Source organism: Rhinopithecus roxellana, chromosome 17, assembly GCF_007565055.1.
Source record: "Rhinopithecus roxellana isolate Shanxi Qingling chromosome 17, ASM756505v1, whole genome shotgun sequence".
In the NCBI taxonomy this organism is placed as follows: domain Eukaryota; kingdom Metazoa; phylum Chordata; class Mammalia; order Primates; family Cercopithecidae; genus Rhinopithecus; species Rhinopithecus roxellana.
In genome coordinates, this window is record NC_044565.1 from 108,057,606 (window position 1) to 108,085,100 (window position 27,495).

Consider the following 27,495-nt stretch of genomic DNA (forward strand, 5'->3'; position numbering starts at 1 on the left):
ATGGGGAAGAGTTCTTTTCACCAGGAAAGTTAACAGTAGACTCATTTATTATTTTACACTGACAGCTGGCAGGATTTAGACTGAAGAACAGATTCAAGTACGTTTCTTAAATGGACCTCATCCTCTTGGATGACATCAGTGGTTCTCAACTGGGGGTAATTTTGGTAATGTCTGGAGGCATTTTTGGTTGTCACCACTGGAGTGGGCGGTGTTGGCATCTAGTGCTGCCAAACATCCTGTAATACGCAGGACAGCCCCCACGACGAAGAACTACCAGGTCCAAAATCACCATAGGGCAAGATTGAGAAATGCTGGGTTAGATTTGTGAGTTACGGTAAACGAAGAAGTACATCCCAGTAACTTTTCCTTCCCAAGTATTTTTCTAAAAATGTTTTAAAGTCATCTTGGCAGCCCTCTAGGAGGTGAATTTTTTTAAGGGCTAAGGGTACTGTTGATGACATCAGTGAGACTTTTCTGGAAAAGGCAGATTGGAAAACTGGGTAAAGCAAGGGCAGTGCAAATGGTCTTGCACAGTGAGCCCATGTCCCTCCTGAATGTCTAAAGCAAGCGAGTGCTAAAAAGCTGAAGGTATTTATAGACGGAAGATAACTTTCATCAGCTCACTGGCATTTCCATCAACTCTATGAGAGCTGCACTGAGTCACTGCTTTGAGAAAGCTTGCTATGGTTCTGGAAGTCCCATCAGTAGCATCTGAAAGGGATTCAACAGCAAGAGACTGCAAAGTGCTGTGCCCCTCTCCATGGAAGGGTGTTTTTGACTGGGGTGTTTCCAAAGGAGCCATAATGGCTCAGAATTTTATACCCGCCACACACTAGAGGGAAAGGAAACCTTCCCTTTCTGCTAATTCCTGAATCAGTTGGAACATTTCTTGTGTTCTCTGGGACAACCTCTGGGCTAAGAGAAGAGATTGCTTTTCTGATTAAAATTCAGAAATTTCCACAAGCTCCCTATTCTCCGGGCCACAGGCACTTTGTCTTCTCTTGAGTGAAATTGTTCCAATGCTGGTAGCCACAGTCTTTGCCAGCTGATACTTTACCAGCTCAGCTGGTCTGCAGCCAGGTCAATTTTGTTTTTTCAAACTTCACAGCTATGTGAGTCCCCCTGCAGTCTGGTTTTGTGCCTCTTTGAGAGAAGATGGAAGAAGACAGGAATCACATCTGGAGGGCATTAGCAGTTCCCTAGAGACATGATGGGTTCTCTCCTGGGCTCTGTCCTCATTTTAAAAAGGGAACATCCTGGCCACTAAGACATGGCACCTGGATTCTTCACAGTCTCTGAAATGGCTCTGAAAAAAACAGAGGGAGGTGCAGCTGGAGAGAGACCCATGCTATGGGAAGGTTGCACTGGACAATGATGACATCACCCTGGAGGCTCTCCATCTCCCCCAACCACAGCTGGGGCTCAGGCCATCAGGAAGGAGATGCTAGAAGGCTCCAGTCACTCAGCACTAGGTCCGAGTGAAGAGCAACAGGTTGGAAGAGAAGCCTGACACAGTCAGGGTCAGCAGTACTAGTTGGTGGCCTTCCCAGACCACTCACAGCTGCCATTCACCCAGAAGGCCTGCTGGTTGTGCAGCTTAATTTCAGATCCAATTCATTCATCTAGCATGATTTCCTTTCTACCGGCTTCTAGGAATCTACACCGGGAGCAAGGGAAAGTAAAGACTATACAAATATCAATCTTCCTTGTCTAGAAATTCCAGTCTCCTGAATCTCAGTCCTGTCTTCTAGCCCCGAAATTTATTCATTTTTAACTTTACAAAAGCCCTATTTCCTCAAATACTTTCGATAGTTTGAAACTCACTGGGAAAAAAAAAAAAAAAGGTTGTGCTACAGGCTCTTAAAAAAAGGCTGCTGCTATAGGGTTATGTGTTTTAACTACTTTTCCATAAGAATTAAAAGATAAATCGATTTATGTAAATTAGCATAATGATACATTAATTCAACATTTCACAAGCTGCTTTAAATTTAACATACTTAAAAATGCATTGCTTCTGCAGAAAGTTCTGTATTTTCTTTAAATATAGTTCACATGTAGATTTAAGTATCTTTCATCTTATGCAAATGTTCATTAATGCGTTTACATTTCATAATATTTGGACATCTTCATTCTGGCATTTTCTTACTCCAGTACTTTCTGTTTTCTGCAAGTTAATCTATGTAAATTGAAGTTTACATCAGTCTTATATAGGCACATAGATATGAGAGAGAAAGATTTATCCCCAGAAGCCACTCTGCAAACACCCTGCCAGGAACTACTGGTCTAACTTCCCTTTGCTGAGCTCATCTGTCCCAGTTCACCTCTTCTTGGTGGCAGGCCTGGATACGCCATGCCTGGAGCTTTTTCTGCCCCACTGCCATATCCATATACTCCGAAACTTATCCCCAGGTGAGAAACCACAGCACCTTGGCAGTTGTTTCTGTAGAGGCTTATGCTCATCTGTACTGAGGAGTTTCACCCATAATCAAAGATATGATGTTGAGATCAGCCAGGTTTTCACAAATATAGCCCTATAGATGAGTATGGGGCCTCTGACCCAGAGGGAGGAACATGAGCATCTCACTCAGCACAGAAAGGGCGTGAGCCGGATGGGGAGGCACCGGGTCCCTGTGGCTAACATCTGTATGCCATGTGGGTGTAATATGAGTTCAAGTTCAAAGCATATCTTTAAAAGACAACTTTTAATTTCAAAACGTGTTTCTACTAAGAGAACATGTATAATCATAGCAGTCTAAAGAGAAGACTCTCTGAGTCAAATGACAGTGCCAGCTGATTCATCTTCCCGCTGTCCTTCTCCTCTCTCTACCTACCTCGAACCCACCCTTCCTGGCTCCCCAGCAAGGTGTCCTCTGGTTGTGATACCATCAAGGGGTTCATCCTGTGGTCACTGTGTTGAAAGCACGTGACCACATTCAACTTTGGGATTCTTGTTGACATGGCCCACAGGCAACGGCAGGCAGAGAGCCTCAGGGAGGGTATCTGTTTCAAAGCCAAGCCTTCCCTGGATCAAGAACGGTAGTTTCCTTTGGGCACAGGGGCTTATCTGCAACAAGTAGCTACATTTTAACTGGCAACTGTTTAAGCGATTTTGAAAGTGCATTTCACCTCCAACATCAGCTGGGTGAATTCTTCATTACTGAGGAATGAAGGCTTCCAGTCTTGCTGAATGTCACAGATTTCCGTTTGCGCTGAGACTTCTAAAAAAGAGACACAAATAAGCCTTTATAGTCAATGGCACCTAGAAATTGGAATTAACAGATGAAGCACATGTTACTTCTGTGTAATTTTGTGTAAACTTCTGTGTAGTTTAATTTAAGAAGCCAGCATAAGGAAATATGTTACCCTGATTTCCAAGGACTGGGAGCTTTGAATGTTCTCACCTCCCTTAATGAGGCTTTAGGGAGGATCATCCCCCACCTTCTCTATGGCTGGGGTGCCTGCCCTTGCAGGTGGTACCACGGCCCTGAATGTCTACATGACGAACTCCATCGCCAACAGTTGGAATTAGGTAGTTGCCACCTACGAAGGCAACAGGAACAAACACTGGGATGGTGTGACACCTTCCTAAGTGGCTTCTTCATGGTCCAGGTGAAGCAAAACACTTCACAGACCTGGGATTTTAAAAATTCCAGATACATCTTAGGCATGTGGAAAATAACCCACTGTGTTATACAGAACATACCATACTTTTCCGCATTTCCGTTATTGAAATACAGCACGCTATACCCATACACAGAATGTATTCTTCTCAAAACTTATTGGGGTTAATCTACAGTTTATCCATTTCATGCAACTGCCTTGTACTGAAGACATTATGCACATTTATAAATTTAAATAGTCATTGGCCTATAAGGGGTTCCTTAAATATTTTAGCTCTTCTGCACTTTTAATGAATGTTTTGTTCTATTATTAAATTATTTCTGATAAGATAATTACAGGTAGCTCAAATGCAATATCAAACACTGTTTGTTTTTCCTTCTGTTTATCCTCCATCTTAAACCAACATTTTGCTCCATTTCATGTAGTAATAGGTTTCTTCAGAGACTATTTCCTTGGTGCTAAGGAACATAAGACTCATATCTCAGAGAATAAAACTAACCTGTTTAACAACTTCCTGGAGAATGCAAATGGTCCAGGCAGATAATCCATCAACTTTAAGCCAGGAGAAAGATTTCAAGGCTCTTTCCTTTGTGCCTGTGTTTTTGATAATCTCTCTTACATGGAGCATGAGGAATGGATTCTGCCATTTGAATGAATGAATATGAGTGAATGCAGCAGCTACTCATGAACAAAGGATGTAAAGAACTGAGTTATGGCCGGGCGCAGTGGCTCACGCCTGTAATCCCAGCACTTTGGGAGGCAGAGGAGGGCAGATCACGAGGTCAGGAGATCGAGACCATCCTGGCTAACATGGTGAAACCCCGTCTCTACTAAAAATGCAAAACAAATTAGCCACGGGTGGTGATGGGCACCTGTAGTCCCAGCTCCTCGGGAGGCTGAGGCAGGAGACTGGCGGGAACCCGGCAGGCAGAGCTTGCAGTGAGCCGAGATCGCGCCACTGCACTCCAGCCTGGGTGACAGAGCCAGACTCCGTCTCAAAAAAAAAAAAAAAAAAAAAAGAGCTGAGTTGTGCATGTGACCCTGTAAACCCCCACTTGTCCCAAAATCCAATGTTCCCAGCAGTGCTTGGCTCCACCAGGAAGGTTCTTTCCTTCAAGGTGTCAGAAAGAACAAGTTGCTGCTGCTGTTATACAACGTTGGATTTTTGTCTTTGTGATTTTAAAGGGGCACAAGAGAGCCGCAGTGAGCCTTTGGTAATTGAACACTGGAAGAAACCCAGGAGAGGAAGCTGTGCTGGTGGTCAGGCAGCCAACAACACTGAGAGGGCCCCTGGAGGAAGGGCCGCACTGTGGGGACACACCCAGTGCCAGGTGTCATACGCACATGGTGGAATGCAGCATGGGAAGCAGAGGCAGGTGCTACATGCACATCTTGGCCAGAATCTGTTCTGTGGTGCTGGCCGAGGCGAGGAAGAGAGGGTGCAACCCCACCTCTTCAAACAAATGGTTGCCACAGTTTGGCCACTTAGAAAAGAGAGGGACTGAAGATGTGCTACAATATTAACCTCACAAACGCCTTTCCTCTTCTCCCCAATATGCACACTCAACTGTAAGACTCTTTTGACCACTAGGATCAAACTGTAGATTAATTGTTTGTCTAGCAGAGGAGTCTTTATGGCAGCCCAAATTTCATTTAGATAGAGATCCATTCAACGTAATGGTGAAGGAAAATGAAAGACCCACTTCTTTAACCTAAGTAATTTTTAGATCATTCTGTGTGACTGGGTATTTTGTCAACGCTAGCATAATAACACGGAAAGCAGCCATCTCATTCACTTTGTATTTCAACAATTGAATTAGACTCCTTGGAAGTGAAGGTTCAGTTCATAGCATATTAAAAAAATATGTTAGATACGATGTCTTAAATCGAGGAAAAAATGTTACACTGGGAAATAAAATTCTGTGTTATGGTCAAAGTGGTTTCCACATTTCCAGGGAAACAAAACCACCTGAGAGCCACTTTTGTAGGAAAACATTGTGATTAAGAGCCAACCCCGAGAATTCTACTCCAGTATCACCTTTAGCCATTTCCTAGAGTGCTCAACTCCCGACTGCTCCTGGTATATCTGAATAATAAGCAGTATATGTTTGAGATGTATGTGGTCAAATAAAATCCTGGAAAATGGGGCAGAAATTCCACAGCTGTCCTGGGTAAATATTACCCTGTTCAACAGGGAAGTTTCTCCTTGTTCTACAGCTCTCCCCACCTCACCTTCCATCCATGAAGACAGACACATTAAAGAGGTGTGAATGAGGAATGGGATTTAATATTAGGAGAAAATTTCATTAGGTCAGCTTGAGACTCACTCAGGAAGAGGATAACGTGTAGGCCAGCCTGACCCTGTAGAACATTTAGATGGATGTAGATAAGGATGTCCAATATGTCCTGCCTATTTACAGACTTTAGGGACGTCTCTCTTACAATAGCTACTGTTACAACATTTTGCTACAAAGAATCATGATCAGATTCTCATTTTGATTTGTATTACTTGTACAGTCCAGGATCAAAATTTATTTCCCAAGCTGAGAAAACAACAATGCTGAAAGATTATTGGGGAAAGAGCTAAATAATTATAGCAACTACTTGGACCTAATCATCTGTCCTTACTTATCATGTGGTCTGCCTTTAGCATGAAGGCAGGAAGCATGTTGAAATTCATAGTTCTTAATCCTCACTGCATGCCGGAATCACCTGGGGAGCTTTAAAAATGCTGATGCCTGGGCCTTACCTGACCACCTGCTGGTGAAAGGCTCTCCACCCTCTACAACAAACAGCCCTGATTTGCAGTGTTTGTCCCTTTCTGTGGTGTAAATATGCCTACCGTGGCTGATCTCAAGCTACCAACTTTGGCAAAACTCCTGAAAATTGAACAGTCTTCTCTTGCACGCTGGTATCCCAGTGTGGTCCCACCCCTAGAGATCGTGACATACTGGTCTGTGGGGGGTTACCTGGTAATATGTATTTTTCAAAAGCTCTTCAGGTGATTCAAATATGCACACAAGGTTGAGAACCAGTAGTCTAAATGGACACACTCAGGAACAGCTGTAGTGCAGCTGTGGTATAAAGAGCCACAAGAAGCCCTGTAGATCGCCTCTCGTGGAGGAGCCATAGAGTGTAGTGCTAAAAAGCTGGGCTCTGGAGACAGGCTGCTGGGTTCCGGAGACAGGCTGCTGGGTTTAGATTCCACGTTTTCCTGGCTGTCTGAGTTGGATGAGTGACTTGACCTTGTGTGCTTCATCTGTGCGATGGAACTAACTCGAAGTGCTGCCATGGGCCAGGCGTGGTGGCTCACGCCTGTGATCCCAGCACTTTGGGAGGCCAAGGTGGGCAGATCACTTGAGGCCAGGAATTCGAGACCAGTCTGGCCAAAGTGGCAAAACCCCATCTCCACTAAAAATACAAAAAATCAGCCAGATGTGGTGGCACGTGTCTGTAATCCCAGCTACTTGGGAAGCTAAGGCAGGAGAATCGCTTGAACCTGGGAGGCGGAGGTTGCGGTGAGCCAAAATTGCACCACTGCACTCCAGCCTGGGTGACAGACCAAGACTCTGTCTCCAAAAAAAAAAAAAAAAAAAAAAAAAAAAGCGCTGCCATGAAGAGGAGCTCTATGTAGAGGAGTTCCTGTATGTAGAGCTCCTAGAATACTGCGCAGCTCACAGCAAGCCCTGCATAGATGCTTACGGTCAGTATTCTCTACTCTGTTGCAGATGTCTGCAGAGTTCATGTCCATTTGGATTGCAAGTAAAGTGATCGCTCTGCTTTTTTGCTTTAATCCAAGTTTTGCTCTAACAACTCTACTTCCTCAAAAAATGTACCAGGAATTTTCTGCTTTCTTTTGAACATGAAATCAGAGACGGGTGAGATCCTGGCATGATCCTGATTGTGCTTAAGTGGGTTGTGAGGACTAGACCTGCGTCTTAGGAAAAAGGTGAGCTGAAGCAGGCTCTCCCGGTGTTTGGAGGCTGCATTTCTGCTGACTGATCCTTTCCAGGACTCAGATTTGACAATTCTGTAATTCCACAGTGGACAGAGCCTGGCATAAATGTCAGGCTGATGAACTTGATCCCAGCTGTCCTATTTAACAGCTGTCCTGCTTCTCAGTGGCACTGACCTAGTTTGAGTAATTTGCACAAAATATCTTGGCAATCAAACCAACCTGCTATTTCACTTGGCTAAATCATTATTTAGGAAATATAACCATTTTGATTAAATTATCAGGGCGATCAAATACTGCTGGAACACTTCATTCCAATCCTGCTTGATTGGTCTTCCCTGACTTTTAACAAAAGCAATTAACATGTTCTTTATTCTCTCCTGGGCAGCTTTGGAAAAAAATAATATGAGGACATATCATTACTGTCACATTTTTAATAGGTATATATGATCATCAAAGAAATAATAAAAGAATAAGAAGTATAATGAAACTTTCTGATGTCCCAGCCGCACCCTCTTTTATGAAATCATCTTGTCTAGGAAAATGTTCCGTGGAAGAGACACATCACTGCCTGCCTGGAAGAACTGTAATTATTTCCTCACTAAGTCTGACATTTCTGACTTATTATGTTTGGTGTCATGATTAAAGAGGAAAGAATTCTGCTCTTCCTGCTTGCTAATAAGCCCTCTCCAGTATTCTGTGACTTTCTGTAACATCCTGGGTGACTGGCAGGGTAGGTGCGATCACACTAACAGGTAAAAGGGTTTGAAGGAGAGGAAAAGGGGAGAGAAAAAGATTTGAGAAAGACGTGAGTTCAAGGATGGGGTCAAGTGGCATATGCAGGCAATCATGTGATGGAATATTATACACTAAAGAAAGGAACCAGCAACAGCACTGGAAGAATGGGAGGAATCTCTAAACATCATGTGCATAATTCATGGTTCCATCTGAATAAGGCCCCAACAGGCAAAACCAACCTATGATGGGGTTAGAAGTCAGCACAGAGGTTCCTTCTTTTGGGAAAGCAGAGGAAGACAGGAAGGGGCTTCTATTTCTTGACCTGAGTCATTGGTTCCCTGGCTGTGTCTGCTTTGTGATAATCAATTCAACTGTACAGTTATGATATGTATAGTCTCTGTATGTGTTACTTTTATAAAGTACTACAAAGTTAGAAAAAGAATGGAGTGCCAGGATAACTGGAAATCCACATGCAAAAGGATGAATTTTCACAGCCTACCTTACGACATCCACAAAAACAAACACAAAATGGATCAAATATCTATGCTTAACCTAGTTTAAAATTATAAATCTCTTGGAAGAAAACATAGATATAAATCCTTATTACCTTAGATTAGGCAATCGTTTCTTAGATAGGATGCCTCAAGCACAAGCAATCAAAAGAAAAAAAATAAATTGGACATTAACAATTAAAATTTAAAACCTTCGTGTGTCAAAGAGTATCACTTGAAAAGTAAAAAGACAATCCACAGAATGGGGCAAGATACTTTCAAATTCTATACCAGATAAGGGTCTAGTATCCAGAATATATGGAGAACTCTTACCACTCAAGCATAAAAAGAAAAATCAATGATTTAAAAACGGGCCATGGATTTGGCCATTTCTCCAAAGAAGATACACAAATGGCCAATAAACACATGAAAAGATCATGAAAAGGAAAACAGCATTAGTCATTGGGAAATTCAAATCAAAGTCATATAAGATATCACTTCATACCCACTAGGGAGATGGTATTAATAATAGTTATAATAAAACAAGACAGTAACAAGTGTTGGCAAGGATGTGGAGAAATTGGAACCCTCATACATTGCTGCTGGGAAGGTGAATTGGTACAAGCCACCTTGGAAAACAGTTTGGCAGTTCCTCAAACAGTTAAACACTACCATTTAATGCAGCAATTCCCCTCCTAGGAATACAAACAAGAGAAGTGAAAATATATATCAACTTACAGATTTGTACATGAATGTTCACAGCAGCATCATTCATAATTTCCAAAAATTGTAAACAACCCAAATATCCATCAACTGATGAATGGTTAATCAAAATATGGTATTAATATATCCATACAACAGAATACTGTTGGTCCATAAAATGGAATGAAGTACTCCCGCGTGCTAAAACACAGATGCTAAGTGAAAGAAGCCAGATACAAAAGACCACATACCGTATGATTCTATTTGTATAAAATGCCTAGAATAGGGGAAGTGATAGAGATAGAAAATAGATTAGTGGTTGGCAGGATCTGGAGGGAGGGGGAAGAACGGGAAATGATCGCTAATGGATACAGGGTTTCTTTTTCGGCATGATGAAATTAGATAGTGGTGATGGTTACATCACCTTGTGAATATGCTAAAGACGCCTGCACTGTACACTTTAAAATGGTGAATTTTATGGGATGGAAATTATATCTCAATAAAAACACAATGAATGTGACGTTAAGAAAATACATTCTTTTCACTGTATTTTTTCATGATGTAGCTCCAAAGACCAAAGAGTTCAAGGGCAGTGGCAGAGAGGGATGAAATGACCCACACAGTCTGATCCCACAGGAAGGGAGTACTCAGCCACTGCGTCTGTTCAGCATTGAATAAAAGTCACTTATGCCAGGGATTTTTGATCAAGATGTTGTCACTGTGAATGCCACACTGCTTCGGCTGGGTGCTGCCTGTGAGGTTGTTTTGGATTCTCTCGTCTGGCTTATAATGCAATTGGGAGGTGTGTGCCCTCTCCCCACCTAGCCAGAGATGGGCTGATAGAGGGTGGAGTGCCTTTGAAATGGGAAGCCCTCAACTGGTAAGGCTGGGCCTGGCTGGGGAGACAAAACCAACCAGGCAGCCCAGATTGGTGAAGTCATCACCACACGGACAGGGAGGGAGGAAGAAAAACAGAGAGAAGGGTGACCTTTACCATTGTGTTTCTGCAAAAATCCGATGACCTTTTCCAACACGGTGGTTTTGTCCATTTTCCGTGTGTTACCAGGCAGCATGGAACTGAGCTCTTTGATGAGAACATTGAACTGGTCCCGACGCTTCTTCTCAGACTTGTTTCGAGAAGCTCTGTAAACACAAAATGAACAGGTTACTGGAACATCCCACGTCACAAAGGCTTTGCGATGAAACAGAAGCACTTTCTATTAGATCACATTCTATTGTGATCATCTATCTTATCAAAAAACTCTTTCAGGAAGGTCACGCTGGCCACATTTCCGAGGCAGGAGGATAGAAAATGTTTTGCTAGACTCTTGGCCACAAAGACAGATGGCATTAATAATCAGTGAGTTCTGACTCAGCCGCAAAATCTTACACAGATTACCTCTGAGAATGGATGCTGCTCACTCGGACTTCACAGAGCTTTCGCTTTGAGAGAGCAAAGGACACACTGCTGACTGAGATGGCTGTGCTCAGAGAGCCCTTCCTAAGACTCAAACCGTGTCCCCTTCAATCCAGAACACCCAGCCTGGTTCCGGGGCCCAAGGGGTGGCCAGGTGTCCCGTGTGCCACCAGCACCTATGTCCTGGCCCCTGCTCCAAAGAGCTCATCGCCCTGTTCAGGGAGGCAAGACACACCCTGCCCACAACAGCCAGGGCTGTGCAGACCCAGGGCGGACATAGGACAGGTACTGCACATGGCTGTCAAGCTGCTAAGAGGAGATGAACCCTTTTTAAAATGACATGGAGGAAAGTTAAATGCATATTACTAAGTTGGAGAAGCCAGTCTGAAAAAGCTACACATTGTATGATAGCAAGTATATGACATTCTGGGAAACGCAAAACTACAGAGACAGCATAAAGCTCAGTGGTTGCTAGGGGTTAGAGAGGGAGGAAGAGAGGATTTTTAGGGCAGTGAATCCACTCTGTATGACACCGTACTTGTGGATATGTGTCATTACACATTTGTCTAGACTTGGAGAATGTACAACACAAGAGTGCACCTTGATGTTAACTCTGGGTGGTAACAATGTGTCAGTGTAAGCTTATCAGCTATAACTAATGCATCACTCCGGTGGGGGACGCTGACAATGGGGGAGGCTGAGTGTGTCTAGGGATGGCCCAGAGGGATATGGGAACTCTCTGTGTCTATCACTCAATTGGTCTGTGAGCCTAAAAATGCTCCAAAAAATAAAGTCTATTTTAAATAAGTGACACCCTGTGCTGCACACCTATAGGAGAGATCAAAGTGAAGCTGCTTCGTTTGAGGGGAGGGGCCTCCCCCAAGCCACCCAAGCACCTCTGAGGACCCTGAGATCCTCAGGAACTTGAGTAGGGAGTCGTGGCTCTCAGGGATGCGCTAATTAACAACCAACAAGGAACACGTGATGCAGAAAGCCCTCCTGAGAAGTCCAGAAACAGCGCTACTTGAGGGGCCTCCATCTTCAATGACATGCCACAGGCCCTTCATCAACAATCCACCTATTTGAAGGTGATGCAGGGCTGAGAAAGCTGGCTCACTCCTCCCCAATTCACTGAAGACAGACTTGTTCCAGAAATCCACTCTCAAGAGAGAGAACAGGGGCCCAAGAGGCCGGGCCCATAAAACACTGCTGCTTTTCCAGGCACCTGGGGCCCGGGATCATGGTTCCCAGGGGAGCAAATCCTTCACCAGGAGGCTCCTGGCCAATGTGCGGTCAGGACAGAGTGTGCTGCTGGATTTGGATCCACCTCCCTTGGAGCAGGTATACATATCTACAGGTAACAGTATCAATAAAGACTCTGCTTCCCAGGACAGCCCTTGGACATAAAGGGACATATTTCCAAAAACCCTTTCCCTAGATACCACGAGGACCCTAACCACTCAGTTTGCCGCTGCCTAATTGCACACAACCTGCCTTTATTTCAACACACATGTTCACGACCCATCTTTTACCTGTCCTATCTCAGTTTAGGCTGTTTCCTGATAACATGTGGGCAATTCTTCAAAGCTCAGCTAATGTGCGCGGTCACCACCCTTTACCTAGGGGTCTTCTCCTGCCTCTCCCCTCCTCCCTGTCTGTTCTTGGATTCTGGATTAAGGGACTTCTACAAAGGCCCTGTCCCTCGCCGAGCCACTCTCTTTACCTGCGCTCTCTCACATCACACACTAACTGCAGGCGTGGCGGCAAGATGTTGCAGCGTCTTGTTGCTAGTCCAGGCTAAAAGACCATGTTCAAACACACAGGAGAGAAGAAAGGAACCTTTAACTTTCCGAGTGAGTGTCTATGCATTATAAATAATTTTTTGGCCTAGATTTTAAAGAGTGACATGCAACCTCCTTAGCCAAAAAAAGCTCTGTTCCTGTCCTAGTTTGCCCATTATAAATTATTTGTGAGCCGATAACACCCAGCTCATTACTGCTCTGTTCTCTTCTTCAACGGGTGTAATGACGACCAACACGGCCTGGCAGCAACTCTGATGAAGGCTCCCATCGTTAGTGACAGAGACAAGCTTGTTTCCATCCACCTCCGGCTGGGACACACTGTGGTGCCCACTGGAAACTGGTCGCTGTCAGCTGGTTCCGCTGCTCTCAGGCAACAGAAAGAAAATGAGCCTGGAATGACCTTATTCCCAAAAAGAGGGTCCTCTCGGCAGGCCCCGAGACCACCACACACAGACACTGGGATGAAGGTTTTGAGAGACACCCCAACAACCAGGCTTTGGTTTTTTGTTTTTGAGAGAGAGTCTCACTCTTGTTGCCCAGGCTGGAGTGTAGTGCTGCGATCTCAGCTCACTACAACCTCCGCCTCCCAGTTCAAGCGATTCTCCTGTCTCAACCTCCCGAGTAGCTGGGATTACAGGCACGAGCCACCACACCCAGCTAATTTTTGTATTTTTTAGGAGAGATGGGGTTTCACCATGTTGACCAGGCTGGTCTCAAACTCCTGACTTCAGGTGATCCACCCGCCTCGGCCTCCAAATGTGCTGGGATTACAGGCGTGAGCCACCATGCCTGGCCAGGCTTTGGGGTTTTAAGGCATTTTTAAAAATTCAATAAAATTCATCCATTTCAAGTGCATAGTTTGGTGTATTAATTGGGTAACTACCACCAAAATCAAGATAACAGTTCCCTCTTCCTAAAGAGGTTTCTCCTGTGTCTTTGTGACTGACCCGCCCACCCCCAGCCACAGCCACAGGCAACCACTGATCTGCGGGTGGTTTCACCTGGTCTAGAATTTAACAGCCCTGGAATCACAGTATAGTCTTTTACTTTGACTTAGCATGACATTTTTGAGATGCATCGTGTTGCTACACATATTAACATCCCATTCCTTTTTCCTGCTGACTAGTATTCCTGTGTATGAATATGCCACACATCTGGTTCATTTCCAGTTTGGGGGTAGTAAGAATAATGCCATTCTGAATACTCAGGTACAGATCTTTGTATAGATAGAGGCATTCATTTCTCTTGGGTGAATACAGAGGCATGGAATTGCTGGGTCATCTGGTAAGCGTATGTTTAACCTGATAAGACAGGGCTGCACAAAGCTGGCTACACTGTTTTTGCTTTTCCACCAGCAATGTATGAAAGTCCCGGTTGCTGCAATCCCTGTCAACACTTGGTGTTACGAGCATTTTTGTTTTTTTTTTTAACTTTAGCCATTGAAATGTTATGGCTTGGATTTGCATTTTTCTGGTGACAAGTGATGTTGGACATCTTTTTACATGCTTAATGGCCATTTGTGTATCTTATTTTGTGAAGTGTTTGTTCAAACCTTCTGCCTATTTTCCAGTTGGGTTGTTTGTTATCTTCTTATTAAGAGAGAGAGAGAAATAATAAAAGATGAGAGAGAGAGAGAGAGAATAAGAGAGAGAGAGAGAATAACAGACAGCGAGAGAGAGACCAAGGGAGGGAGGAAGGGAAGGTATGTGTGTGTTTTAAATATACATGGATATTGATTTTTGAATGCAGGGCCTTAGGTTATCTGTTCTGAAGCGTCCATCATCGAGCATCTTGGGAGTTTGGGTCGGGTTACACAGGTAACACTTGCTGGGCACTTACTATGTATGTAACGGGCACCACGTTGAGAGCTTTACATCCATTCATTCCTTCAATCCTCATGGCAACCCTTTAAGGCAGGTACTATTGCATTTCCATTCCAAGGGGAAGGAGCGTGGCACTGAGCGGCTGTGTAACTCACCAACATCACAGGTCTGGGAAGTGGTGGCACAGGCTGCCCAGGGCCCACACTGTGAGGCTGTGCACCCTCCTGCCACTTCCTACAGCTCCCTCCAAATCACCGTGGCATGATCTGTTATGGACCTATGGACCCAGTGTTCTGGGAACACAGAACTGAGAGTGACTCATTCTGGCTGCTTGAGTTTATAGCACAAAAACTAAGCACCCGTGCAGAGAAACAGTGTCACACACTAACAGGAGGCTGGTGTTTGCGTTCCCTCTTGGGGAGGATACTGCAAGAAATCAAGGGAAGACTGTGACCCTCACTTCCGCTCCTAGGAGGAGCGGCCTTTCCCACTTTGGTGGTCACCTGTGGTGTTAGGATTTCTGTTCACCAAATATTTCCAGTTTGTCTTCTAGACACAGTAGGATTGCGCTTCCCTGCCCCTTCACTCGGCCAAGAATATGTAGGCACAAGTGCCATGTCGGTTCCCAGGGAGAAGCATGAAGAGTCTGTGCAAAATCTGCCTCATTCCTTTTAAAAAATGAGGCAAAATCTGCCTCATTCCTCATTAAAGCCGATGAGCACATCGGCTTTAATGAGATTTGGGGATTTTGTGCCATACAGCACAACTAGCCTATCTGGATACACATGGTAGGGGATTGAGGCAGAAAGGCACTCATGGGTAGAACTCAAACATCTATTTATTAAATGCAATACAGACAGATCTCCAGGGAAGTGGGGGACAGGTTACCCTCCAGGACCCATAATAATGGTACATGTTTATGGGGTACAATGTGATGTTTAGATGTATATATATATATACACAACATGGAATGATTGAATGAAGCTAATTACCATATCTGTCACTTCACTTATTTGTGGTGAGACATCTGACATTTACTCTCCTTGCAATTTTGAAATATACAACACTGTATGTTGTTATTAACTACAGTCACCCTGCTGTGCAATAGATCTCAAAATCTGATTCCTCCTGTCTAACTGAAGCTTTCTACCCTTTGACTAACATCTTCTCACACCCTCCCCCTTTGACAGGGCCTCTTCCACTTCTGATTTGAGGGTTCTCTGGACCAGGGCAATGAGAGACAGGAAAAATATCCTTTGTTCTATCTTCTCTGATTTGCACCTTCTGCGCACAAGGCGCTCCATCAAGCAATATGGAGGAGGCACCAGTGAAGAGGTCTTGGCCCTCAGCTAAAAGCAGCTCAGTGTCTAGAGGAAGAGATTGAACTCACTCCTCAGAAGCTGGTACAGGGGGTGCAATACACTACTGCTCGGTGAGAAGTTCCAACGAATCGTCAAGGGTGTTCACCAAGGAGGGAGCCCAGCCACAGAGTCCCCAGAGGCAAGCATATGAGATGGCTTCGTGGGGTGCATGGTCAGGAGTGGAGAGGACAGCCCAGGGGAAAGCCGGGTGGTCAAGTCTGGCAGCAGAGTCCGGCTCCATTGGAGAAGGGAAGGATAGGGTGGGGAGGCAGGGGGAGGCTGATGGCATAGCCGTGAATGGCAGACCAAGCAAACCTGGTCTGAGCTTTTGGATGAGTGGGGACAGGGAAAGGAAATGAAATGAGTCCTCAGAAAAGGATGAGGAACCCAACTTAATGGGAAGTGAGTAGAGACAGGAAGGGTCCAGGAGGCTCCTCCACCCCAAAGCCCAGCACTGCACTGCTGCTCCCCAGCGACCGCAGCGGGGGATGCAGGGAAAGAGCCAAGTAAGGTTCAGTCAAACTTCATTAGCCTCAAAAAAGTGATGCTGACGCTGGATGCTTTAAAACATTTGTTTTTTGTTTTTCCTTAAAATTAACACACAGTGAGCCTTTTTCTTCAGGGGCACGGTTCTATGCGTTTTAGCACATGTATAAATGTGTGGAACAGTCATCACCATCAAGACACGAGACAGCTCTCTGCAAAACTCTCTCATGCCCTCCACTCCCCGAAAACCCTGGCCAGCTCTCCTCTGTTCTCCATCCCTATGCTCTCTTTTCGAGAATGTCATAAAAGCATAATCCTATAGCATGTAACCTTCTGAGCCTGGCTGCTTCTACCCAGCATAATGCCTTTGAGATTTATCCAACTTGTGTCTGTCAATACCGTGTGCCTTCTCGTTGGTGAGTAGTTTTCTACCGTGTGGGTGTTCCACAGCCAGTTCACGCATTCACCCATTGAAGAAATTTGGATGGTTTCCAGTTTGGGTAATTATGAATAGAGCTGCTATGCCCATTGGTGTACAGGTTTTTCAGTGAATGTGTTTGTATTTTTCTGAAGTAAAGAACCCAGGACTAGAACATCTGGGTCATATGGAAACTATATGTTTATAAGAAACTACCAAACTGTCTTCCAGAGTGGCCATGCCATTCTACCTCTCTACCAGCAATGAATGATCCAGTGTTCTACAACCTTAAAGGGAATTAATACTATCAGTACTTTATATTTTAGTTAATCTAAGAAAGTTGAGGTGGTACATTATTAGTGGCTTAATTTGCACGTCTCTAATGGCTAATGGCAGTGGACATTTTTTCACTTTTTTTGGCATCTGTAGACCCTCTTTGAGGAAGCATCTCTTCATATCTTTTGCCCATTTTAAAATTGGGTTGTCTACTTCCTTACTATTGAGATTTGAGAGTTGCTTGTATTTTCTGGACACAAATCTTTTGTCAGATATGTGATTTGTCAGTATTTTCTACCCGACTATTGCTTGCCTTTTCATTCTCTTAATAGTAACTTACAGAGTGAGTTTTTAATTTTGATGAGGTCCAGGTTAACAATTTTTTCTCTTATGAGTTGTACTTTTGGTGTTAGGTCTAGGAACTCTTTGTCTAACTTTATAGACTACAAAGACTGTCTCCTATTTTTGTTTCTTATGATTTTATAGTTTTATGTATTTTATATTTACATTTATAATCTATTTTAAGTATTGATTTTTATTTCATGAATAGATGTTGCAATTTGCCAAAGTCTTTTTCCGCATCAATAGATATAACCATGTGGTTTTTCTTTTATAACTTCATAACGTAGTGGATTACATTGATTTCTGAATTCTGAATAGCTTTGCATTTCCTAGATAAGCTCCACTTGATTGTAATTGAAATATATATATATATATATATATATATATATATATATATATAGTTAGATATAGTTTGCTAATGTGTTGTTGAGAAATTTTGTATCTACACTTATGAAAAGTGCTGTTCTGTAGATTCCCTTTCTCATACTGTCTTTGGGTAATGCTGGTATCATAAAATAAATTGGAAAGTACTTCCTCATCTTCAACTTTCTGGAAGAGTGTGAACAGAACTGGTGACATTTCTTCTTTTAATGTTTGGCAGAATTCACCAGTGAAATCATCTGGGTCTGGAGATTTCCTGTTCAGGTTTTCAAATACAAATTCAATTTCTTAGTTATAGGACTCTAGGTTTTCTCTTTCATCTTTGGTGAGTTTGGTAGTTGTGGTTTTTAAGGAATTGGCCCATCTCATCTAAGTGGTTGGATTTTATGTGGATCTAATTGTTCATAGTATTTCCTTATGGCCCTTTGAATTTCTCAGAATACCTAATGATACCCCTTCTTATTCCTGCTATTGATAAATTGTGCCTTTTTCAGTCCCTTGACAGACTTACCAATTTTATTGACTTTATATTATTTTTATTATTTTTTTTAGATGGAGTTTCGCTCTTGTCACCCAGGATGAAGTGCAACAGTATGATCTCAGCTCACTGCAGCCTCCATCTCCCGGGTTCAAGCGATTCTCCTGCCTCAGCCTACCAAGTAGTTGGAATTACAGGCGCCTGCCACCACGCCTGACTAATTTTTGTATTTTTAGTAGAGACGGGGTTTCACCATGGTCAGGCTGGTCTTGAACTCCTGACGTCAAGTGATCCGCCCACCTCAGCCTCCCAAACTGCTGGGATTATAGGCATGAGCCACTGTGCCCGGCCAATCTTTTAAAAAGCCACCTTTTAGTTTAGTTTATTTTTCTGTATTGTTTTTCTGTTTTTAATTTTATTACTTTGTGTTTATCTCTAATTTCCATCTTTCTTGCTGTGAGTTTATTTTGCTTTCTGTTTCTAGTTTCTTAGGGTAGAAGGTTACTTGTTGATTTGAGACCCTTCCTTTTTTTCTAGTACGAGCATTTAATGTTGCAAGTTTCCCTCTAAGCATTGTTTTCGCGGCAACCCACTAATTTTGAAATGTTATATGTTCATTTCTATTCAACTAAAATATTTTCTAATATCGTTGAGACTTTCTCTTTGACCCATGGATTACTACAAAGTTCGTTGTTTAATTTCCAAGATGTGGAGATATTTTTCCTGCTATCTTTCTGTTTCTACTTTTTCATCTGAATTTCTTTACATTTGTTTTATGAAGCAGGGTTTGGTCTACCTTGGTAAATGTTCAATATGTACTTGGAAATACGTGTATTCTGCTATCGTTGAGTGGAATGTTGTATAAATACCAATCAGATTCTGTTGGCTGATGGTATTTTTCAATTCTTCTATATCCTTGCTGAAGTTTACTCTACCAGTTCTGTTCCTAAGAGGAGCATATTAAAGACTCATCTAACTTCTTCAGGTTGTGCTTCATGCACTTTGAAGCTTTGTTTTTAGGTGTATACATATTAGAATTGTTATCTGTTCTTGGTGAATTGATCCTTTATCATTACGTAATGTCACTCTTTATTCCTAGTAAATTTCAGTGCTCTGAAATCTATTTCATTTAATATTAATAAACCATTCTGGCTTTAATTAGTGTTTGTGTGGTATATCATTTTCCATAGTTTTACTTTCACCTTCTATCTATATTTGAGTTGACTGTCTTGCAGACAGCATATATTTAGGTATTTAGGTTATTGAAAAAAAAATCATTGCAACAAAATCTGTTTTTTAGTTGGCATATTTAGACAATTTGTATTTAATGTAATCACTGATATGCTTGGATTTATATCTTCTGTTTTAACATGTTTTCTTTGTTTGGGTTATTTCCCCTTTCCTGATTTCTTTTGGATTGTTTAAACATTTTTTAGTATTTCATTTTTATCTATTTCTTTGCCCTCTATATTTCTTTGTATGACTTTTAGTAATAATTTTAGGGATTGTAATATATAAACGTGTCTTTTCAAAGTCCACGTAGAACATTTTATCATTTCAAATGGAATCTAGAAACTTTTCTCTATACAGCCCCCTCTACCTTCCCCCCTTTTTTATGCAGCAATTGTCTTATGTGCTGTCTATACATACACTGAATACCCTGTCAGATTATGCTGTTTTTGTCAAATATTTACCATTTCTGTTATTCTTCCTTTATTCTTCCTATTCCAAGTTTCTATTTCGTGTCATTTCCTTTCTGCTGAAAAAAACCTTTAGTAACTCTCTCAGAGCAGGTCTCTTGACAGGAAGTTTTCATTCATTTGAAAATATCTTCATTTTACCTTCATTCCTGAAGGATATTTTCACTGCATGTAGAATTCTGGGTTAATAGCTCTTTTCTTTCAACATTTGAAAAATATTGTACCCCTATCAGAAGGCTTCCCTGGTTTCTGATGAGAAATCCATAGTGCTACTAAAATACGTTCCACATGGCCAGTGTTAGACCCTGGGTGGTGGTCTATTCTGAAGTTCAGACTGAGTGTCTATGGTATGCTGCTCAAGATCAGATCCATGCAGATTCAGCTCAGGGGTCAGCGCAGAAACTCACAACCAGCTTTATAGAGTCACTTTCCTGAGCACCTTCCTCTCTGAAATCTGCCCAGTACCTTCTGGTTCCGAGGCTCCCTTTCTGTTCCATTGGCCAGAAAGCTGGCTCTATTTATCCTACCCTGCCTCATACTACCTACCTCTGCGCTTTCATCTGGGGCCAAGCAGTAGGAAGATAGACAGCAAGGGGGAAGAAAGCAGCAGGGTTTCATCCCACCCTCTTGGAAGTGTAGCTGCTCTGTCTGGAGAGAGGTTCCCCGCCCTCTGCATAAAAGGTTTCATGTGGATTCTGATTGTCATTGCTGCTCCTGCTGTGCTGCTGTCAGAGGATTGCTTCTAGGATGCAAGGAAATAGAGAAAAAAACAAAAAAGGACAGATTTAACCTTGCACAATCTGAGCATTAGGAGACCTTGTTCCTGCTCCTTAAGCCAGTACTAGAGCTCCTGGTCCTCTCTCTGTCAGCAGAGGCCCACTTCTGGGTGTGGGGCATTGTCTATGCTAGGAGATATTACAGGGGAAAAAATGGTGAACTCGCTGCTGGTTTGGTAGTGCTTCCCCAGTCTGCACCCTACTATTTACTCTTCAGGGTCCTCAAATAGCTGTTTCATGAATTCTGCTCAGGCTTTACAGCTGCATTCATTGTAATGGACAGGACGGAGTAGGCTAACTCCATCTCACCAAGATCCAAAACTCTCATATATCTTTTCATATAGTAAAAGAGTTTGCAAAAGACCTATAGGAATCAAAGGGTGGAAACACAGAATATAAAAGCCTGGTGGCAGGGGCTGTTAATAAGATCCTTTTGCAGAAAAGCATATGGGGTGAGCTGGACTGTAATTATAAGAGACTCTTGAAGAAACATATTTCTGGGTAGTTCTTGCAGAACAAAGAGAATGACAGATGAACTGGGCAGGCCCTTCTTCCCTTGGTAATAGTGTATTGCTCTGGAATGAGCTGACATTAAAAAAGCATCAAAAGGAATCCGCCATTGCACATCAACATGGAGTTTTACCAACCCAATAAAACTACTGTCCTATGCTTCCCTACCCTCTGAGAGTAGATGTGCGCCTCAGGCGTAGCTCTCTAGAACTCTGGAATTCCAGAGGAGGGTTGTACTTGCAGCTCAGGATCCAAGTGAGTCCTAGCACAGCAGCCCCACACTCTTACAAAGGGACGGTGTCTATGGTATTTCAGGAGGGCCGAAGGAAGGAGAGTCACCACATAGTGCAAGGCAGGAGAGGGCCATGGTTCCAAGGCAAAGTGCCACACACACCCACACACCCACACCCACACCCCCTCGGGTTTCTCCCACAGGTGGAACCTTGGAGGCCCTTCTCTGAGAGGATTTCGTAAGACAGATGCATATTATATACACCATACTCAACGCTTCTCTCCCCTCCTTCTTGGTGAAGAGATGACACAGGTGTGCACACTAAGTGTGCAAGACTGGACTTCACACCCAGCTGCCCAAGAGGCATGACTGTAGCTGGGATGGGGATCAGGTCCTTCTGAGGGGCCTGTGGCACAGAGGAGGAAGGAAGATGCTCATTTCCCATCCTGCTGGGAGAGGCCCTGTGCCAAGAATAGTTTGAGCACGCAGGTGAATGTCAACGTGCACCCCCAAGTTTGTGTCCTTGGCCCTCTCTCTTCCTTAAATTCACAAGCACACGCATAGTGGTCCAGGTGCATTTTATACGTCACCAAAAGGCCCATGTTTCCCTTGGGAAAAAATTAAAAACCATTGAATTGGAATTCCTCATCTTTGAGCTGGATCAGGAATGAGGATAAAAAGCAGTAAAAAGAGAAAAGAGGGGGAAAATCTATCATTCCTAGCAGGCTCTTCCTTTTAATCCATTTCAAGTGTGGACTGCTCTGGCTGGCAATATCTTCAGCTTATGCATCTCTGGCACCCATTGGGAAACTATCTGTAACATCTATCAGGCTTCCCTGCTACTAGGATGCTTCTCCTGGTGCCTCTTCCCAAGGGTGCCATCTTTTAAACTGGCTCCACTAAGTCTAGTTCTGTTAACTGAGTTAACAGAGACATCCTGATGGGGGAATACAGAAGATGTTCTCTGAATCAAAGACAGTTGACCAAATGGAGTGAAAGTTCATAAATTAAATGCTTTCCAATCAAGTTGGAAAGCTATGTTCAGAACTGCTGAAGGAAGCAACAGCAGGCTCCCTTGCTGCCAAAAAGAGCTGGTATTTGAATAAGAGGTACAGTAGTAGCTATGCAAACAGATGTGCAGTTCTCTGAAGAGTGACTTCTTGTCCTTGGAAGGTCTCTATGGTGAGGAGCTAAAGGCATTCTATGAGGCATCCTATTTTCATGTTCCCAGTTTCGACCGGGAGATGAAGAGTGGTGGAGGGAACAGCAGAATCCAGACGATTTGGATTGGCTGAGATGAGCATCAGACAGGCTTCAGAAGATGTGAGTTCTCATCCTCGTTCTGCATCTACGCCAGGTGAGAGTAAGTAAGGCACTCCCAACCCCACAGACCTCAGTTTCCTCTTAAAAAATAGACAGGACATTGATATGGTGATTCTGACACACAGCATTTTAAATTCTCGAAAGCTCATCAAAAGATGGGTTCTAATTCTCCTTCCCTTGAATATAGGCTGGCTTTGGCTGTTGGCTCCTAATGAATAGATAGCAGCAGCAGTGACAATGTTTGACTTCCAAAGCCAGGGACTAAGAGGAGATGGAGCTTCCCCATGACACTCGCCCTTGAATGCAACCATGTGTTGTGAGGAAGCCATAGCTCCATAGGGAAAGCTACTTCCAGTGGACGTGCTGGTTGAAAGCCAACATCAACCAAAGGTGTGGGAGTGAGCATGTCTTCAGAGGGTTCTACCCACCATCTTTGAGCTACTCTGGCTGATCCACCTGGAACAAAACAGGCACTCCCTGCCAAGCCCTACCCTAAAGATCCATGAGCAAAATGAATGCCATTGCTTTAATCCCTCACACTTTGGGGTGGTTTGTTACATAGCAACAGAAACCCAGAATAGTTCATGCGTAAACCAAAGACTCACTGATACCCAAGTTCCTTCTAGATGGGGAATTCTGGCGTATCTTACCTGGGGTCACTAGCTCTGCATTATAGGATGGGACAGGAACTGAAAAGGGTGCAGCACTAGGATTCCCAAATCCAAGTTTTATAAACTGAGCAAACTGACCCTTTCTAGAAGGCATATCAGGACTAGGCCTTGTTCTTCTTTTGTAGTCTCCACAGTGCCTAAGACTGAGGTTGTAGAAGGAACACAAATTTCTGGTAGAACTGAAATATACCAGATAGGTGTTCACAGTTTTAAGAGGCAACTGCAGCATGTGATGCTCAGTGAAGACAGTGCTGTCCATAAAAGGTGAACTTTTCTAAAGAATACATTAGAGCTGGTCATCCACATTAACAAAGAGCATCTGTGAACATTCCTATTAAAACAGAATGGAAGCCGGGTGCTGTGGTTCACGCCTGTAATCCCAGCACTCTGGGAGGCCAAGGCTGGTGGATCACTTGAGGCCAGGAGTTTGAGACTAGCCTGGCCAACATGGTGAAACCCCATCTGTACTAAAAATACAAAAATTAGCCAGGCGTGGTGGTGCATGCATGTAATCCCAGCTACTAGGAAGGCTGAGGCAGGAGGATGGCTTAAACCCGGGAGGTGGAGGTTGCAGTGAGCTGACACTGTGCCACTGCAATGCACTACAGCCCGGGCGACAGAGCTAGACTCTGTCTCAAAAAAAAAAAAAAAAAAAAAAAAAAAAAAAGAAAAAAAAAGAAATTAATGGAAATGTATGAAAAAGGCTGATAGGGAATATGCTATAATATTAACAGTGGCAGCCGGGCACGGTGGCTCAAGCCTGTAATCCCAGCACTTTGGGAGGCCGAGACGGGCGGATCACGAGGTCAGGAGATCGAGACCATCCTGGCTAACACGGTGAAACCCCGTCTCTACTAAAAAAAAACAAAAAACAAAAAAACTAGCCAGGCAAGGTGGCGGGCGTCTGTAGTTCCAGCTACTCGGGAGGCTGAGGCAGGAGAATGGCGTAAACCCGGGAAGCAGAGCTTGCAGTGACCCGAGATCGCGCCACTGCACTCCACCCTGGGCGACAGAGCGAGACTCCATCTCAAAAAAAAAAAAAAAAAAAATTAACAGTGGCTATCTCCAGGTGCTATGATTATAAATGATCTCTGTGGCTGGGCAGGAGAATCGCTTGAACCCGGGCAACGGAGGTTGCAGTGAGCCATGATTGCGCCACTGCACTCTAGCCTGGACAACAAGAACAAAACTCCATCTTGATAAATAAATAAATAAATAAATAAATAAATAAATAAATAAATACAATCTTTGCTTGCATCTTTAAACATTTCAGAATTTTTCAAATGTTGTTTTGGAACTTTTTATGTCTAAGAAAATGTAAAATTATAATGGGAATACAGCTGACATATCTATTGCCTGAGACAGTGTCGGTCAATGGGTCTTCTGTGGAAAATCATGAAGAATTACTTGAAGAAAGGGGAAGGACCATGGCCAGAAGAGGTTATTTCCTTGCTGCTACCTTTTTATTTTTCAAGATAATTTTTTAAATGCAGGATTGAATGATTTTTGGTTATTTGCTCATTGCAGTCTTCGCACCTTTAATATGCTGAGAAGCCCTGAAATTCTCCACAAGGGAGAAACAGTAAACATACACTCCACGATTACTTTGGGGTCATTTCCTGGGATTAATATTCTCCAGAATATATTTTGTGTAACATTGGCATAAAACAAGGTCCATCTAAGGTCAGTGTAGTCCCCCTCCTGGGCCCAGGCTTAGAGCCTGGAGACAGGTGCACAACTCCTCACTTCCATAACCCAGGCAGCATCCCTGCACACTGAGGCCACGGGGTTTGGAGGCATCACTGGGCTCAGAATCTCAAGAAGTTTGGTGTAAGAAGACATGAGGCTGGGCATGGTGGCTCACGCCTGTAATCCCAACATTTTGGGAGGCTGAGGCAGGTGGATCACTTGAGGTCAGGAGTTCAAAGACCAGTTTCACCAACATGGTGAAACCCAACTCTACTAAAATACAAAATTAGCCAGACATGGTGGTGGGTGCCTGTAATCCCAACTACTTGGGAGGCTGTGGCAGGAGAATCACTTGAACCCAGGAGGCAGAGGTTGCAGTGAGCCGAGATCACACCATTGCACTCCAGCCTGGGCAACAGAGTGACAGTCTCTGTCTCAAAAGAAAAAAAAAAAAAAAGATGTCATCTGGCTGTGTGGGGAGAAAAGTCAACCCAGCAGGGCGGGCTGATGCCATCCTCATCTCATGGAGAACTTGGGGAACTATTGCAGAGACTTAGCAAAGCGTCTGGGGGTGACTGAGAGCAGCTGAGGCTGTCTATTCTCCCGAGAAGCAACAGAACAGCTTTACTCTTAACCACAGTTAGCAGAAAGTGTCTGGGCCCAAATGGGAAGCTGGCCTAATTTCATAGTGACTCTTAGTTAACGGTAACACAGGCACCGTTTAATTGGAACATGATAGTTAGGAAGTTGTCACCAAAATTCTAAAAAGAAACGTTTAGCCTTTTCTAAAGAAAGGCAGCATTTTCAAGTGGTGCATTCCTGATCATCTCTTTTCAATTTAAAATTTACTGAAATTATTGAAAAGGCTTCAGTAAACTGCCTTTTGCCTCAGATGCCCCCAGAGAGGTTCTGGATCTCCTTGAGCAAAGACATTTCCAAGTTTCTAAGCCTGCCAGGCACCACGCTTCTCTGACAACTCCTCTGAGCCAATCAAAGAACGCTAGCAGGGTAAAAGCCAAAAGCCCCCAGCAGAGGGAGGCCCCTTTTCCATTCCACCGTTTATTGGGCCACAGGAAGAATTAGCATTCTGCCTGCAAGTACAGTTCTACTTTCCCCTTTGTTTTGAGAACAGAATCACTCATCTGGAAATTACAAGGTAATATACACGAATTGCATGTCCTATTACCTCCCGCATTCTCGCGATGCCATTCTCGCGATGCCTGCTGCTGCCTTAACCATCAAACAAAACAAAGAGGAAGCCTCAGAGATGTGTTACTGCCATTTTTTCCCCCCGTGTGGGAGCTTATGATGATGTAAGTAAAACCCTATCCAAAGCCTACGAAAGGAAATCACTGCAAAATTAGCACGACAGGCTCCAGCTGGGAGCATCAGCCCACTGTCCAATGCTGAGGGCCCGGGGTTCTCACTGCACTGTGCCTGCATGCAGGGGCACTCTGCAAGCGTGCACAGGGCTGGAGTCCTCCACAGGGGCTACAGCCTTTCTGGGCAGAGCTTTGCTTTCAGACCCACAGAATTTATGTCCAAAGAAATGGTACAAATGAAACAAGAACAGACTCTCTTCTTTGCCATATTACTCTCCCTGAAAGAGCAACTGGCTGAAAGGGTTGAGCTTACAAATTTCAATCACCATCCTGTCTTGGCCTAAAACAGACTCTGCAGAAAGTGTTTTCTTTTTCTTCTTTACGTTTAGTTTCATGAATGCATCTCTAACTCATCTGAAAGCGCTCTGAGGGCAGGATAATGCTATGTATCCTCATCTGTAGCATCCACTTGCTCACCACATCACTTAGTTAACAGACACAGATGGGATAGTCTCAGCCATTCATTGGTCCATGTCATTAAACGACCCTATCCTTTTCCTCTACCCTGGGGGACCAGAAGAAATAACCAAACGTTCTGAAATATTTGCTTCTGCAAAATGGCATGCGTAGGCTTCTTGTTTGCTGTGTTTGAACTCTTCCCTCTCATCTGAACCACTTTATTGACATTGAGACTAAGAATTAGGGTCAAAGAATCATAACATTGTTTAGCTGATGTTTCAGAACCAGCATCCACTCTATTAAGAGCCCCAAGAATCAGCAAATCTGGCCTGACACTCTTGATTCTCATGAACAAAGGCAGCAGAGCCATAAACTCACCTTCTACTCTCCCTCTCTCAACCAAAGGTATAGGACTACGGAAACAACCTCACAGCTGACTGGAGAGAGGTGGTCATGGACTCATTTAATACTGGATTAAAGGAAGAGGTGAATATGAAGCAGTTTCTTCTTAGCCAACAGGTG

The 27,495-nt window shown here is 43.5% G+C and overlaps 1 protein-coding gene across 2 annotated transcripts in view; it reads right to left on the reverse strand.

The window, feature by feature from the left end:
- NPAS2 (neuronal PAS domain protein 2) overlaps window positions 1-27,495 on the reverse strand; it is a 176,689-nt gene that overhangs the window by 61,125 nt on the left and 88,069 nt on the right. For both annotated transcript variants that reach the window (XM_030921647.1, XM_030921648.1), the window contains exons 3-4: window positions 10,502-10,650; window positions 3,127-3,218 (exon numbers count right to left, since the gene is read on the reverse strand). In XM_030921647.1, the coding sequence (XP_030777507.1) occupies window positions 3,127-3,218; window positions 10,502-10,650 (241 nt within the window). The remainder of the gene's footprint in view (window positions 1-3,126; window positions 3,219-10,501; window positions 10,651-27,495) is intronic.